The 16,938-nt window shown below is 40.8% G+C and overlaps 1 protein-coding gene across 1 annotated transcript in view; it reads left to right on the top strand.

Moving 5' to 3' along the window:
- Nucleotides 1–239: 239 nt before the first annotated feature.
- Nucleotides 240–16,938, top strand: part of PROX1 (prospero homeobox 1) — a 51,645-nt gene continuing 34,946 nt past the window's right edge. Inside the window, exons 1-3 of the mRNA XM_057507965.1 lie at nt 240–305; nt 8,203–9,996; nt 16,750–16,855. Coding sequence (XP_057363948.1) covers nt 8,270–9,996; nt 16,750–16,855 — 1,833 coding nt within the window. The 5' untranslated portion in view covers nt 240–305; nt 8,203–8,269. The remainder of the gene's footprint in view (nt 306–8,202; nt 9,997–16,749; nt 16,856–16,938) is intronic.

Below are 16,938 nucleotides of genomic sequence, written 5' to 3'. Positions count from 1 at the left end.
CTCTGCGCCCGGCCGCTCCTCCTCCCTCCGCTCCTCTCCTGCGCTCTTCTCTCCTCTTCTCTCACCTTCTCCCCTGCTCGCTCCTCTTCTTCTCTCCCCTCCCTTCCTCCCTCTCCCCTGTCCCCGCTCGCTCGCCCTCGCACAGACTCACCGTCCCTTGTCCAATTACCATATTCATCACCCGCAAGATATCACCGTGTGTACGAGCGCGTGTTTTCCTCTCTCTGCCGGCAAAAAAAAAAAAAAAAAAAAAAAAAAAAAAAAAAAAAAAAAAAAAGGCTCGGTCCCACAGCTCTCGGCACCGCGTAAGTATCCTCTCCTCCGCTCGAGTCCCCTCCCCTTTTCTAGAATCACTAGTACTGGCTTGTTCTTGAATGAGAAGACCAGAAAAGAGACTCCTATTACTCAGACCCGTGTAAACACCACCCCCCACCCCCCACCCCCCGCCCCAGAACCAAATGGTGATATTTAAATGAATCATAATAAAATAGCCTCTAAACAGTTTCTGAGCAGGAGCCTCGGTGGAACTCAGCGCTCCGCTCCTCCCATTTGCTGAGAGTAAGTGATCCGCTTGGCTTTTATTTCTTTCTCTTTGCTGCTGGCGGCTGGGGCTGGTGGCGGCGATGGGGGGAGGCTGATGTCGCCAGACTTGTCGCTGATCTTGTCACCTTTTGTGTACTGTTTCTGGGGTGTGAGGGGGCGTTTGCTTCCTTTCCTTCTCTCTCCTGTCCTCTCTTCTCAGGAGAGAGGGCCGCGAGGGGACCGGGTCGCTTTTTGTTCGTCTGGATCCCCGCTTTCCGCCAAGCCTCGTCCTTCCCATCTCCCCCGGTTAAAACTCCAGGGCTCGTCCCCACGTCCCTCCTCTTTGTCTTGTTTATTATAGCCGCCTTTCTTCCAGGCTCTTCCAATTTGCTTGTCATTTGCATACCTTTCACTTCTCCTTTTTAACCCCAAGAGGAGGGAGGAGGGGGTGGGCGGAGGGAGGGGGGGGGCGCTCTATTACTTTCCTCTCAAAACGCTGTCGAAGCCGAAATGTTGAGATCGGGGTTGGAGCGGTGGAGAGATGGTCCCGGGAACGAGCGCAGCGCCCCTCTCCTGAGCTCCAAGGAACCAGGGGTAGGTCAAGTTGAGGGGGGTAAGGCGACACCGGGAGCCTCCGGGGGTCGCGTGGTGGGGGGATTGGGGCCCGCGCCGCGCAAGGACCAAAGGACCGCGGTGCGGGTGGGGGTAGGGGGTGTTCTCTGGCAGCGGATCTGCGAAGCGAAGACTCAGTCCTCGCTGGCGTTCTCCGGTGTTGGGCTGCTCCGATCCCGTCTGGTCTGGGTGGTACCTACAGTTTTGCCCCAGTTCGGAGGACTGGGGAAGGGAGGAGAGAAGAGGCGAGGGTAATTGTTGCCGGGAAGAATAGTGAGGAGGGCGGGAAGAGCTGCTATCTTGGCTGAACAGACAAGGAGGGGGACGGGGGTTGGGGAGCTGGGGGGAGACATCACCCAAAGTCCAGTTTAGCAAGTTGTTGGTTCTTCCGGTGTACCAGCCACTCACTCCTGCTAAAACCGATCGCGGATGGAGAGTGTGGATTGGAGGGGCAGGGAGGGGGGCAGGGGGGCCGGAGGAAGGGAAAAGAGGAGTAGCTTTTGAGAGAGACTCACAGGTCTCCCGCCACTTCTCAGCTTTTTTCGGAAGTTGAGAGTCCTGCAGTCTGGCAGAGAGAACTAGGAGGAGGGGTTGGGCGACAGTCTTAAATAGCCCAAGGAGGCAGGTTGGAGTGTGAAACTGCTATTCTTGGCAATCCAGAGCCCTATTCCGCCTGGGGGAAGGCTGGGAACTCACCTGCTTGTTTTTATTTTTCCAAGAAGGTCTCTGTTGTCTCCTTGAGCTTATAAAAACAGTGCAAGCACAGGGTGGCCTTCTGTCAAAGTCAAGGCTAGAAACGTCTTCCCTTGTTTCTCTCTCTCTCTCCCCCCTCCCCAACCCCCACCTATAACCTCCCTTACAGAAAAATCATTTCCTTTCCTAAACTGGGTAGGCAGAGTTCTGTTAGCAGAGTGCTGAGCATGGGCAGGGCCTGACAGGTGTGTTGTGTCAAGAAAGACAGGTGCAAATTTCCTCTGTGTCTGTGTGTGTCTGTGCAGTTCCAGACCACAATGCATGCTCCAGGGGTATGGAGGTTTATGGATTTACAGTTGCCCTGGTTAACAAGATTGTCCAGGCTACTGGGAACTGGGCTGTTGTTATGTTTTGAGCTCTGCCATGTGAGTTCTTTGGTTGGGGGTGGGAGGCAAGTTGGTATGTGTTTGTTTATTTTCCTTAAGGATGTTGGCAGGCTCCTGCTGCTGAGGCTGTGTCTCGGGCTCCTGTTTGCCAGGCGGCTGAAAGTGCCCCCACTTTAAGCAGCAGGTGGAGGGAGATTGACTTTCCCTTTGCTTCCTTCTAGTTTATGCCTATCGTCTAGGTCTGTGTTGCTGAAGGGAGGTGGGGGGTGGTGTGAGAGCCCTCTTTTGTGTGTGTGTGTGTTTTGACAGCCATGGGTGGTGTGTGTAACTGCCAAGAATACCAAAGTCAGTTTGAAAGTGTTACTATTGTTAAAGCTTATCTTTTTAGTGTGCTTTCTCCCTGCCTAGAAAGAATAGGTATGTGCATAAACTCTTTCAAGTCTTATGTTAAATACTCTCATAAAGTAGAATGAGCCTGTCATTGTACCAGACATGTGCCAGATGTCCTAGTTAGTACTTTGATGGAGAAGGAAAATCTCAAGTACGTGAGAGGTAACTGCTTCTCTGTTTGATGCAAGATGCGGGCAATCAGTTCTCTGCAGTTTCTTGCGAGAACTTCCTCGTATTTTCAGAATAAAATGGGCTGTATGTAGTGAGAAAGAAAAAGCGAATTTGGGTTAACCTGTCCGTTTGCAACAACATGGGCATGTTAATATAAAGGCAAAATAGATGAAAGTAAGGACTGTGGCTTAATGTGTGAGCAAAGATGTTGAGACTTAAATGTAAATTCCGTATCTGGGTTCTTAAAACTTGACCTGTTAAATTTTTCTTGAAGCAGGCTATTACTTCTTGAGTTGCACAGAGATAGGTTAGATGGTGAATGGTTTTTGTTGGTTGGTTTTCTTGTTTGGGTGATGATCATTGTTCCATGAAAATGAGATTGTATGTGTCTTTTATTCTTTATACTTAAACATCAAATTTCCCCCCACCCCAGTACTTGCCTTAGATGCTTTTGAAGTTCTTCATAATTAAAGTGTCATCTATGGATATGTTCATTTGCTTTATTTTTAATAGAGGTTATCTGTGCTTGGCACTTACTGATATTTTTATGTGTCCATTATGCAGAATTCTATTTAGTTTAATTACCACCTTGTGGGGAAAAAAGTCATGCATACATAACATGCATCTTTGTTCTCACTTTGTCCGTTTCCTAGCATCAGTCCTCTATAAGTAGCACTTGCAATCTTAAGACATAAACTAGCTGCTAGGCTTGCTCTTTATTTATTCAAGTGCAAATAGGCCTTTTCTCCCCCATGAATTTCTTATGTCACTTCACAGATTGTCTTGCATTTGCAACTGCTAATATAAGGAATTTTTATGTTCGGGACAAACAAAAGAAATTGTAAAATGTTACTCATTTTATAATATGAAGATGGATAGGCATGATGTACTATCATTGGATTCCAAATAAGTACCTGTATAAATTAGAAACCACATATACCTAAGGAATTTCTAAAACCTCATTGCCTACCTAGTATATTCTAAAGCCTCAGAAGGCATTTAGAGTATTTCAATTTTCTATTAAAAGAAAAAATATTAAGTGTTTTATTTTGAGATTGTTGCTCACTTTTTATTGATTTGGTAAATTTTTACTTTTATATAAATAGAAATGAATATTTTAGGCATGCCTCAGAATATGTTCTGTATTCATTTTATAGGTGAAAAATGCATGGAATTTTTGATAGGATGGAGGAATTTTAAGTGAAATGGTTATGTTTTGAGAACTGTATTATGATAGGAAGTTTTAAAACCTGATATAAGACTTTGACAATACAATCTTATTTAATTGAAGTACTAGTTTATGTCAACTGGGCTCTTCTAAAATAATCATTAAAGGCTTTCTTAACCTGATAGTAAGCAGAAGAATTTCTGAAGGAAAAGTTGCAAAGTTGCTAATTGGCAGAAATGAACTCTTGAATAGTGAAATTGACAGCTTAGTGATTTGGTGGGGTGGGTTAAGAGAACCTAAATCAAATCATCTAATTTTTTTCCTCCTTGAGTTACGGATTTCCAGAGGGATTTTAAATGTTTTTTGTTAGTGATATTCCATTTGAAATTTCATAACCAGGTTTATTTAGGCAGAGTAGAGGCCCATTCAAAGGTTGTTTTCTAAAAGATGTAAGGTGTAGGCTTGAGAACTTTCTTCAAATCATTTCATTAAGCAAGACAGATAATCTAAATAATCTGAACAGGAAACCATGCCAACCTTACTTCCCTGTCTCACAAAAGATTTTTCCGAACTCTTTGGCTAATTACCATAATGAACACCTCTTTGTCCAGAGTCTGGACTCCAGATAGGTCCATAAAAGTTGCACCCCTGCCCCCAAGTAACTTCTCATTAAAGTAGAGCACTTAACCACTTTCCATTTACCACTGCAGTGTTCCTTGAACGTCTTCACTGAACATTCTTTTCGATAAGTCATCAGCTTCTTTAGGATTCTCCAGTGTTAAATTGTCTGACATTCTTCAGATAATTCAGATTCTAATGAAGAATCTTTGGAGTAGTTAAAATCTGACTTGATCATACCTGGATGTTCTTATCTTTTTCTGAGAGGAATCTGCTATGTTAAGGTATCTATTGTATTAGAATTATTAAAACATTTGTGTAGTAAGATGCCAAATGGTACAACAAAATATTTAACAATAAAAATATTCTATAAGATTTGCATATTAATTATCCCAATAATACATTTGGGTTCAAATTTTACATCACTATTTTTCTACATACTTGCTGATGCTGATACTCACCAGTGCTGATCAAAAGGTTTCAAATTGCCTGGTTAAACTCAAAATTAATGTTAAAGTTAAAATACAATAAGGATCAACAATAACTGTAGTTGAAACATTATGGCTTAGTACATATGTTGAGAAATAAAGGAAATTTTAAAAATCTTAATGGACAGGATGATATCAGTGATAAAGTCATTCCAGAGCATTCTCTAAATTCTCAGTTGGGAAATCGCAGAAGCAGCTTTGGAAGTGTTTTAAAGTGATTTAATTTACATTACAATCACTTAACAATGCATTTTCTTATTCTCATATATATCTTGCTTGTGAAACATGATACTAATAAAGTACTGTGTCAACGAGTTATAATTATTTAATCCTGCCCATGGTTATGGTCCCAATGTGTATTATTTATACCTTTATTTCTAAATTTAGGTCTAAGCTATATGGAGAGAGAGATTTATTTGTACCTATTAATATAATGCCTTATCTTACTAGATTATGTACTTTTTCCTATTTCTCCCATTTATTTTGTCCTGTCATGTCTCAGCTGGACATTTTACAACAAGACCTAAAAGTATTTAAATTCTCTTACCCAAGACAGAAATGAAACATCATTTAGTCTAAAAATGCTGACCAGTTGAAAGAGAATTACAAATCAGTTTAGTTTGGTGAATTTGAAGGAAGTTACAGGATATTTCATTCTTAAAAGACCCCACAAGCATGCTCAATTAACATTTATTCTCCCCTGAAGATGAGAGTATCTTTTCTTTCCATCTTAGGAAGAACACAGCCCTCCTCTTGGCTCCGGCATGAGCCAGGGATGCAGCTGTTGATACCTAGGCTAGATGAGAGGAAGTGCAGTTGACACAGAGGTAGACGGCAGTTGGGAAAGGAAGGATGCCTGGGGATGACCTTGTGCTCATCTCCTACGCCAGCCTGTCATTTCTGAGTCTCTGTTGCAGAGATGCTCTTACCCCAGCAAGAATGGGTAGGAGGAAAATCCAGATTGGATGTTAAGGTGGACAGGGGAAGAAAAATACTGCAGGAAGTTTATGCAACAGTTTGATTGGAGATTCATGTGCTCTTCAGGTGATATTAAAGAGAAAAGGATTTGCACACAAAAACAAAGGACATACAATTTTTAAGTAATGCCAATGAGCTTTGATTTTGGAAAGCTGATATACACACAAAACAGTGCTCCTTGCAAAGACCTCCCCACCAGTATGCAAGTCTTTCTGAACTTTGAAATAGCTCATCCGTTTTCCTATTTGTCTCAGGCTCTCCTCTTTAATTTCTTTCCTAAGACAGCTACGCCTGATTTATCAGACCTAATGTGTTAGTGAAATATTTGTCATTGCATATTTGCATTCTTGAAAACAATTTTATAACTAAGGTATGACGGGACACAATCATTCTGAATTCAGTTTTGAGCCCAATATTGAAGTTACTAAGATCTGTTCCCATTCCAAGCTCAGGAAATTTTATCCTGAGGCATTCTGAAAGTATTTGATCCTCAAACATACCAAAAAATTATAAAGAAGCACCATATTGCTTTCATGACCCTGTAAAACAGGCTCTTTTAAAATGTATGTTCATATAAAAACCAGGAGCAAGGACTGTATGATGAAATCTTTGTTGCTTAAAAAACATACATATTGCCATCTACGCATTTGAGCGTTTTCTTGATTTTTACAGGTTATTTCATGCTGAAATTATGCCTATTTGCATGGATAGTCATTCTTTAAAACTAGCCACAGATGCAGTCCTAGGGAGCACGTAGATGTTTTTACAGGTGAACCGAAAGAGATGGGAGCTGTTCCAAGCACTCTGCACGCTGCCTTTGGCAATAGACCCTGTTATTGTGAAGATGTGCTCTGTTAAGCAAACGTGAAGTTTAATATTAGATAAGTCCTGTGTGAAAAAAGTATTTTCATTTTCTTCATAAAATGTTAATTGTAAGCAAAGAGATATGACATCTTATATTTATACAAAATTTGGGGTTAGCGTCACTTGGTAATAAGTCACAAAATAAGTCAAGTGCCTTTTATAAAATGCAAGTAAGGATGTTGTCTTTTTATATTATGTTCTCAAGAAACAATGGAAGTTCATATGCAGAGAATGTATTTAGCTTTCCCATGTATTTGATTGATGTTATTTGCTTTCTTCTTTATATATCTTGTTTCAGTTTTTTTTTTTCTGTTCTTTTTTTCCTTTAATTTGGCATAAGAAATAAGATTCACAAATGGTGTATGTTAAAGGGTTTCTTTAGTCAGTTGAAGCATGATTTTGGTAGATTTTAACAGAAAAAAACTAACATGAAAATGTATTTATCTTTGCCTAACTCAATGCATTGTTCCACAGTATTGATTTCTAAAATGTGACAATGTCCTTTTCCAGTGAGTCTAACTTTATAATAATTTAAGTAATCAGAAAGACACCAAGAAAATTTATAAAAACCTCATACTTACATTAAAATATAGCAACAGATACCATCTTCAAATGCGATTTTACTAACAAGAATGCATAGTTAGGCTAAATAAGCAGCCTTGTAAAATGAGTATTTGTGCATTTATGTCCCTGTTAAACTGACCATTTGTGTTGGAAAGATGCTGCTGATGGAGGTGTTCTTCCCATCTCATATATGACAAAAATCTTCTAAAATTCAGTAATAAAGGGTGTGTGTTAAATATTTGCATATATTTTAGAGTCTTTCTCCTTCAGTAGCATCGAAAGCACAGTAATTTTTATGCAAAAATGGATTTTTTCACCCAAATTTCACACAGCCTCGAAATTTAACCTTATTTTGTAAGTATAGACCACTTTCATCTTCTTTTGTCATATGAATCTCAATGCCCAAAATTTAATCAATTGGTTGTCAGAGGCTGTGTTCTTATAATCTACTGTTTCTTCTGAAGATAAACAGTATCATTTTAGGCATTTGTGAAAGAGAATCATATTATACTGGTGCTTAAGCAGTTTTTGCTTTTTTTTTTTTTTAATCTTAATCCATCTTAAACCAGTGGAGCAGAAATATTTAAAAATGTTTCATTTCAAACAGAGTGCATAATAAATTGCAATAATTGTAATGTGCCATAAATCCCAGAGCCTATGCATTTTGCATTTGATTCAGGATTGAGGTCAGGAAATTTGGAGAAATTTAAAGAAAATGATTCATCAGTCCTTTTGTTCTGTTGGCCAGGGTCCCGGGATTCTTGAGCTGTACCCAGCTGACGAGCTTTTGAAGATGGCACAATAACTGTCCAGTGATGCCTGACCATGACAGCACAGCCCTCTTAAGCCGGCAAACCAAGAGGAGAAGAGTTGATATTGGAGTGAAAAGGACAGTAGGGACAGCATCTGCATTTTTTGCTAAGGCAAGAGCGACATTTTTTAGTGCCATGAATCCCCAAGGTTCCGAGCAGGATGTCGAGTACTCAGTGGTGCAGCATGCAGATGGGGAAAAGTCAAACGTACTCCGCAAGCTGCTGAAGAGGGCGAACTCGTATGAAGATGCCATGATGCCTTTTCCAGGAGCAACCATAATTTCCCAGCTGTTGAAAAATAACATGAACAAAAATGGTGGCACGGAGCCCAGTTTCCAAGCCAGCGGTCTCTCTAGCACAGGCTCCGAAGTACATCAGGAGGATATATGCAGCAACTCTTCAAGGGACAGCCCCCCAGAGTGTCTTTCCCCCTTTGGCAGGCCTACTATGAGCCAGTTCGATATGGATCGCTTATGCGATGAGCACCTGAGAGCAAAGCGCGCCCGGGTTGAGAATATAATTCGGGGTATGAGCCATTCCCCCAGTGTGGCATTAAGGGGCAATGAAAATGAAAGAGAGATGGCCCCGCAGTCTGTGAGTCCCCGAGAAAGTTACAGAGAAAACAAACGCAAGCAAAAGCTGCCCCAGCAGCAGCAACAGAGTTTCCAGCAGCTGGTTTCAGCCCGAAAAGAACAGAAGCGAGAGGAGCGCCGACAGCTGAAGCAGCAGCTGGAGGACATGCAGAAACAGCTGCGCCAGCTGCAGGAGAAGTTCTACCAGATCTATGACAGCACTGATTCTGAGAATGACGAAGATGGGAACCTGTCTGAAGACAGCATGCGCTCAGAGATCCTGGATGCCAGGGCCCAGGACTCCGTGGGGAGGTCCGATAACGAGATGTGCGAGCTAGACCCGGGGCAGTTCATTGACCGAGCCCGAGCCCTGATCAGGGAGCAGGAAATGGCAGAAAACAAGCCGAAGCGAGAAGGCAGCAACAAAGAAAGAGATCATGGGCCAAACTCCTTACAACCAGAAGGCAAACATTTGGCCGAGACCTTGAAACAGGAACTGAACACTGCCATGTCGCAAGTTGTGGACACTGTGGTCAAAGTCTTTTCGGCCAAACCCTCCCGCCAGGTTCCTCAGGTCTTCCCACCTCTCCAGATCCCCCAAGCCAGATTCGCAGTCAATGGGGAGAATCACAATTTCCACACCGCCAACCAGCGCCTGCAGTGCTTTGGCGACGTCATCATTCCGAACCCCCTGGACACCTTTGGCAACGTGCAGATGCCCAGCTCCACAGACCAGACGGAAGCGCTGCCCCTGGTTGTCCGCAAAAACTCATCTGACCAGTCCGCCACCGGCCCCCCCGCCGGCGGCCACCACCAGCCCCTGCACCAGTCGCCTCTCTCTGCCACCGCAGGCTTCACCACGTCCACCTTCCGCCACCCCTTCCCCCTCCCCTTGATGGCCTACCCATTTCAGAGTCCCTTAGGTGCTCCCTCTGGCTCCTTCTCGGGAAAAGATAGAGCCTCCCCTGAATCCTTAGACTTAACTAGGGAGACGACGAGTCTGAGGACCAAGATGTCATCCCACCACCTGAGCCACCACCCTTGTTCACCAGCACACCCACCCAGCACTGCGGAAGGGCTCTCCCTGTCGCTCATCAAGTCTGAGTGTGGAGATCTTCAAGACATGTCTGAAATCTCACCTTATTCGGGAAGTGCAATATCCTTTTATTTTCCTCTCATGGGAAACAAAACCAAAAGGCTTCCCAAAGGGCCAGGTTTACACAATACATAGGATAAAGTAAGATTTGGGTCTCCTTAATGCAATCTTCCCTGTTATTCAAAGTAACAGGCTTTTGTGAACATGTGTGGGGTCTAATTGCACAAAAACTTAGTAGGAAACCAACCTCTTTGCAACTTTCGCAAATAGATAATCACCTCAAACAGGTGGTGTTTAATAAGTGCTTTCTCAGCGGAGTTTTTTCTGCTGTTCTTCCTATATTCTTATCCTTTTTTTTTTGAAAGAGTAGATTCAGAGATGGAAAAATATCTCACTGTAATACTGAACTCTATCAGATTGGTTTAAAAAGATGGTAAGTTTTATAATGCAGTAAAGAGAAGAGTCAGATTTCAGATCTGTACGATGCCATAAGAAAAATTCTCCCTTTAAACCATCTATCTGCAAGGCTCCTAGTCTGTTTAAAGAGGACCTGATTAAATCTTATGAAGAGCATTTTACTGGTGGGAGGTTGCAGTGGGAGAGAGATGGATGTGGATGGGGAGTTTGATTCTCTCTTTAATCTTCAAGTGAGACGTGGTTTTTTAAAGGAAATATACAGGTACTGATTTATTCAGATGGCATCGGTCTCTCGTTCACCCAAGGTCTGTTCTTTGGGTCTGGTGCAGCTGCCTCTATGCATGATTAACCTCTGTTCAGCCATACACAGAAATCTATTGTCCTAACATACACAAAGCAAATTATTTTGGAAAGCGAGAGAGCACAATTAAATGTAAAACTCAGCTGTATTCAACTTTAAAAATGGTTCTTTTTACGACTCTTCTGTATTTTGAAACTGACTTTTATGTAGAGATACCAGGTTTTTTTTATTAGACCTATCCTGAAACTCAGCTATTTTTAACTGATTTTTTTTTAATCTCTGTAAATTGGTCCTTTCAGGAAATTTTTAAAAATCTTGTCATTAGGGTTTTTGGGTAGTAAAATAGTAGCATTTGGGGGCAGGTAGAAGCAATGTCTTTTATAATAAATTACCAGATGGATATAAAATTTAGCAGTTAAGTTAGTTGTTGCTAAACTGAGGTTTTTGAGCAATCATCTTGATGACTAGAGTTTGACATTTTAGTATCTAATCCCACTCCCGAGGCTGCCATGTAAGTGCAAAGTCTCAGCTATGGTGGAAATGTGTTTTCCTAGGTTAGTGAAGGATGTCCTTCCAGCCAACTCTTAGGATAATAGTGAGGATTTCTGATAAGGTGAGTGGGAGCCAGAAGTGTGAGACCCACTAAGACAGTTGAACACAGTCTCTTTCCATAGTGAGGACGAAGAGAATAATGTCATGAGGGAAAGGAAGAGAAAGGTGCTGAGAACTTAGATACATAAATAGGAATTGGGTCTGTTTGGTTGCTTATTCAACTTCTACCTTTCAAAGATCTAAAATTTAATCCACCAGTCATGAATCAAAGCTGTGCCAAGTACCACACTTTACACATTATAAGCAGGCAATAAACGTGGGTTGAAATGATTGGATATAGCTGTTGGGATGAGAAGAGCAAAGTAAGAAGACCCAACACCATTAAAATGGCTTTGTATCCTTTGCAGGAAAAACATCTTCTGAGGTTAATGCTAGGCTAAGGTCCAGGGCTAGGTCCTACTGCCTTTCAGAGGTGCCTTAATTCATCTTGAAGCCAGTAGAAGGGATGACGGGCTCTCTCTTTCTCTTTCTCTCTCTCTCACACACACACAGAGAAAGGGACATGCCTAGTTTGGTGAATGTTTGTTTTTTATTAGACTTTTTATTGTAACTAGATAATTATGCCTATGCTTTTTTTTTTTCTTTAAAGCAAGGTGGGTCTTCTGGAAAAAAAATCTTTTAGATTGCTTCAAGTGTTGGCTGTGATCACTCTGACCCTCTCTAAATCCCCTGAGCAATGCTGAGGATTTGAATTGAAGGAAGTTCCTTTTATTTCTATACATAGCAAAGACTTTAAAGAGAATATAGTTGCTGTTTCTTCAGTTGAATAACTTCTCCTCTGTCCCAATATAAGATTCGGTTGAACGTTGATGGCTTGAAAACACCCTTGTTCATATGAGATGTGAGTTGCTTCTACCTGTAGTTTCTTTCATGTAGGAAAATAATTTTGGCTTCCTGTTGCTGTTAATGATTGTATCTTCCACCTTCCATCCTGTTTCTTTCTCTGTCCCCTCTACTACATTGCACTGTTAACCATTTGTCTCATTGATTTATTATTTCTCAGGAAGAAGATAGGCACACAAGCTTTTCTATAGCCCACCCAGTTCTGAAGCCAGGAAGGATCTGAGTGTCTTTTGGGAGACTGGATCCACTTTCCTTCTGTCTCCATCCTTGTATGACAATGAGTTCTTCTCTTTATCTACCTGATGGTGTATGGACAAAATTCTCAAGCTTTTAGTTTGAAGAAATCTTGGGGATCATAGTGAGCAATGCCTTATGTCAGTGTAGGCATATAATGCTGTATATTTCATCTTGTTGTGTAGTTATTCCTAGAAAAGAGCAGAAATGGGATGAAATGGTACCTCTGGTTGTTAAGATGGCTTTTGTTCTTATTTCTTGGCTTTCCAACTTGTAATGGATAATTTAACTCTGAAGGAATGATTCTTTCCCACTCCAAGGGGCATCATCTGTGTCTTTGAACGAAGTAGCTAAGATAAGAACTATTAAGAACACCAGAGGATCAGTTAAATCCATTCTCAGTTCAGCACATGAAGTATATATGTTCTCTATAATACGGCACACTACAGTCTTCAAATATACATGTTGTAGCTAATAGAATTATCTCCTCAAATATTATCCCTCAAATATTATCCTCATTATCCCTTCAAGTAGAGAGGGAATAGTGAGTGTGTGCATGGTTAAACAGAATGTCAGTGTGCTTGGTCCAAAAGCTCGCATCTTGGATATAAATATATATATGCGTGTTCAACATCTTTGCAAATGAATCTATTTAATCAAATATTAAGTCTTATTCAAATTCCAAAATAAAGAGCCAGCCAATTGTTTTTCTCCATGATGTTCCTTGTCATTCATCCTCTTTGCATCTCAAGGAAAATTGCCTTGTTTCAGCCTCAAACATTTGCATGCACCCAATTAAAGCACAGGAGTAGTATTATAAGCAGTTGAGACAAACAGGTGAAAAAACTGAACCTGTTTTCCATGGCAGACAGCTTTCCCTACTCACCTTCAAGGAGAATGTTAAAAAAAAAGGTTGAAATGTAGAAAGGAAAATTGTTTAGTGATTTGAAACTAAAATCCAACTGGAAAACATGGATTAAAAGTGAATTTCTACACCGTGAAATAATCCACAGGGGTTGATTTTTATACATTTGCAGAAGTCTTGTGGGGTCATAGCAATTCTATTAGCTATAACGTGTCTATCTGAAGACTGAAAGACCCTGGGATCCTACCCAGATTTTGGGTAGGTTCCCCCAATTATGAAGTACATACATTTTTTTTTAATATCCATAAACTGTACCATCACCCAAGTCTATTGAAGTTCATAGTGGAGTTCCCTTGCTTTATCATTTTTCTGAAATGAGAGAATTGAGATCTTTTTTCCCTATTTAAGGCTTCTAAGGGGAAACATAGGAATCAGAGCGAAAGGAAAAAGCTAAAATTGTTTCAGTGTCAAAGTGTTTTAGAAACTAAATAAGTAGCCTCAGTCCATTTGGTTTGAACTGCAGCTTGTAAAACCTCTAGCTGCAATTCAGGGTTCAACCGGGAGAAGAAAGCACTTTCTTCCTCCAGCCTTCACCACCTAGTAGTCTTCCATTTGCCTTTTTGCTGCTCTGCTGCTCCTCCCACGGCTGCTGTTAGGTAAGGTTATATTGTGCTGGGTAAACAGACAACACTTAGAGTCTCAGGTTGTTTGAACACCGCGTTAGGTTCAGCTGCAGAACCCTTCTTCTCTGATCTTTTATATTCCCGAGCAGATGTCTTTTCATTAATTTATGGATTTATCATCTTTTCTTTTTTTTTTTTTCTTTTTCGTTTTTTTTCTTTTCTTTTTTTTTTTTTTACACCTGGCAGCTGTCTCAAGTTTCAGCAGTTATTGTCTATTTTGCATTACACATAGAATTGAATGTCAACTGTCTTCACAAAGCTATGGCTAAGAGAATTGAGGCAAAGCCACATGAGCTGCTGGGACAGATCTTGTTTGCGTTCCATCCCCCCCTTCACCCCACCCCCCCTTTACCTCCTTAATATTTATTTGTGCTCATTTTCTTTCCTGGCCTTGAATGGGGCTTAGCTCGTGCTCAGTACAGCTGTATGTTTACTGAATCTATTCCATCATGAGTCATTGTGCGTGTGTGAGTATCCTGGAAACAGCTAGTGCTTTCTTGGAAGAACAGTTGCTTTTCAGCACAAACACTTAAAAGGAAAATTAACCAATTGGTCAGTTCAGATTTATTTTGAGGAGGAAAAAAAAAGGATTATCTAACAGTTGGCTTTTAAATGTTTCATTAGCTATTTTTAATAGTTTATTATAAACATATATGTTATGGGAATTTTATCTTAATTACATGATGAACAAGAGAGAAAGATTTATTCTGTGTTCCATTTCAACTGATCAATTCCAAGTATTACCAACAGGAAACATTTTAAAGCAACACAGACTTGAGAAATTCAAATCAGAATAAATTTTTTTTTTTTCATGAAATAAAAAGCCTCTGAATCCGGATCGACATAAGATGCCCAGTTTGCATTGCTTTTTAAAACAAAATAAATAAAACATCTTAGCATAATTTAAATGTATTGAAAGGTTCAGGAAGTTTTGGTGGCTCTATGATGATCCGAGAGCCACAGCAAAACATTTGTTTTGTATGAGACCAAATCTTAAAAGATTTGGGGCTTTTCCCCCACTAATAATGAAATGTATGAGGTTGTTTTAATTTAGCCATCCGAAAGAAGAGATTAGAACGCAGATCTAAGAATGTCTGTCGAACTTTGGACTTGCCTAAAACTCTTATCACGAGGCGATAGGAGACAGCTTGCAACTATTATTTCACTTACCATTTGGACAGATGGTCCCGAAGCATGCCGGTCTCCTCTATCAGTCTAATGGAGGTTACTGGAGGGCCGTTCAGCTCTTTCCTTGGCACAAGAAGTATGTCAGTCATAAATTATCGTCTTTGTAATCATTAAGGATCTCAAATAAAAACACAAGTTCAATTAAGCTGCTTTGGCTTATAGGTATAAAAATCAAAATTTCTTTCTTCAGTATTTCTTTTCAGGGCAAAAAAAGCCCAGTATTTAACTTTGCTATGTATAAACCCCGGTGATCTTTTTAAAATTGCTTGATAGTAAAGAGAATGCTAATTGATCAAATTCTCAGCAGAATATTTGGTTAGACACCCTGTTATCAGTAGTCAAGAGCTAATCAATATTAATTTGATGATGCTTCTCTAGTAACTTTCTGGTTTCCCTCTATTCCCAAGATTGGTCAGGCTGCCCTTGGTGGAAGTCATTTATAAATCTTTACCTTTCCTAGATGTCTGTGTTTATTGACCTTACTTCATAAGGTATGAAATTTTTGTTGCCTAGCAAAGTGTGTGTATTTCTTTTCTTCCCTTTTTTTTTCCTTATTTTTCCCAGACTCTCCTTTAAGAGAAAAATCCTTAGAGAAGCTTCTAGGAAGGACCCTTAATTGACCTTGTGGGGGACCACATTGATTTTCTCCACGTGCATCTTCATTTCTGATAAATTATAAAGCCATTAATTTGCTGAGGAAATGGCAGGGCCAGGCTGCGGCACAGATGTGACCAGAGCCATCCCAGCTCTGAGTCTGCTGAAGAGTGCCAAGAATCTGGGGGAGAGTCAGGAAGCCTGGATTGTTATGGTTAGCCTCACATTCTCTTGGGAACTGTTTTAGTTGCTGCTGTTTACAGATCTAAAAGGTAATGATGTTTCCAGATAAATAGGCCTTCTTATTTTGGGTAAGTGGCCATTTATTGATCCGCTAACCCGCACTTATTGATTTGTTAGCCCCACCACTGTGCCACTCTCAAAGGAGTTAACTATAAATCCAAGAGAGGCAAATTGTACTTGGTTTGGATCATTCCTTTAACAAAAGAGACACCCCCCTTCCCTGCTCTCTCTGTGCCAAAACTACCCCTCCCAAGTTTTAGCTATTATTTAAAAGGAAACAATTAAAAGGATATAATAATAAGATAGGAAGAAAGAGTCGAGATGCTCCATTAGATTAGCACTAAAAGGTAAAATGTGAAGCTTGCCTAACAGTGTTCAAAATAATGCATTTTATATTTTCACTTACATTAGTGTAATAATGTGATGTAAATAGGCGAGTGTGGGGAGAACAAACAACTGTAATTGCGAAGAGGAACAAACTCTCATGATAAGAGCTGTGCGGTACAGGTTGGACGCATTTGTCTCCCTAGCAACAAGTGAATGTATGGATGGCATAAGGACCTCAGATGGGGAGTGTTCTGCCATCCTCACCACGAAGTAGCCAAGATTCTGCAACTAAACTATGCATCTTCACTGCCACGTTTGGCGACTTCCGACAGGCAATGGTTGTTTTAAGCAAGCGGCAGCCAGTTTGTCATGGTTTCTCTGGCTAGGGCCGTCTACCTTCCAGAATTTTCAGGGCTGTCCAGTGGGCCTCCAGGTTCTTGAGCCCGGGGAGGCTGGTAGGTGCTTGTGTTTAAAGAAATGTTTTTCCTTAACCAATTGCATCCCACATGCAGGAAGGATTGTCCCCCAATCACTTGAAAAAAGCAAAGCTCATGTTCTTTTATACCCGTTATCCCAGCTCCAACATGCTGAAGACCTACTTCTCTGATGTAAAGGTAAGGACATTTTTTATGATTAGTTTTTTTCAGTGTTTGTGCATGTGACCGTTTGAAGTCTTTGAAGGTAATGGAGATGAGTA

This window comes from Manis pentadactyla, chromosome 9 (genome assembly GCF_030020395.1).
Source record: "Manis pentadactyla isolate mManPen7 chromosome 9, mManPen7.hap1, whole genome shotgun sequence".
Taxonomy (NCBI): domain Eukaryota; kingdom Metazoa; phylum Chordata; class Mammalia; order Pholidota; family Manidae; genus Manis; species Manis pentadactyla.
Note: the sequence above shows the minus strand (reverse complement) of the source record. Positions and strands in the feature narration are given on the sequence as shown.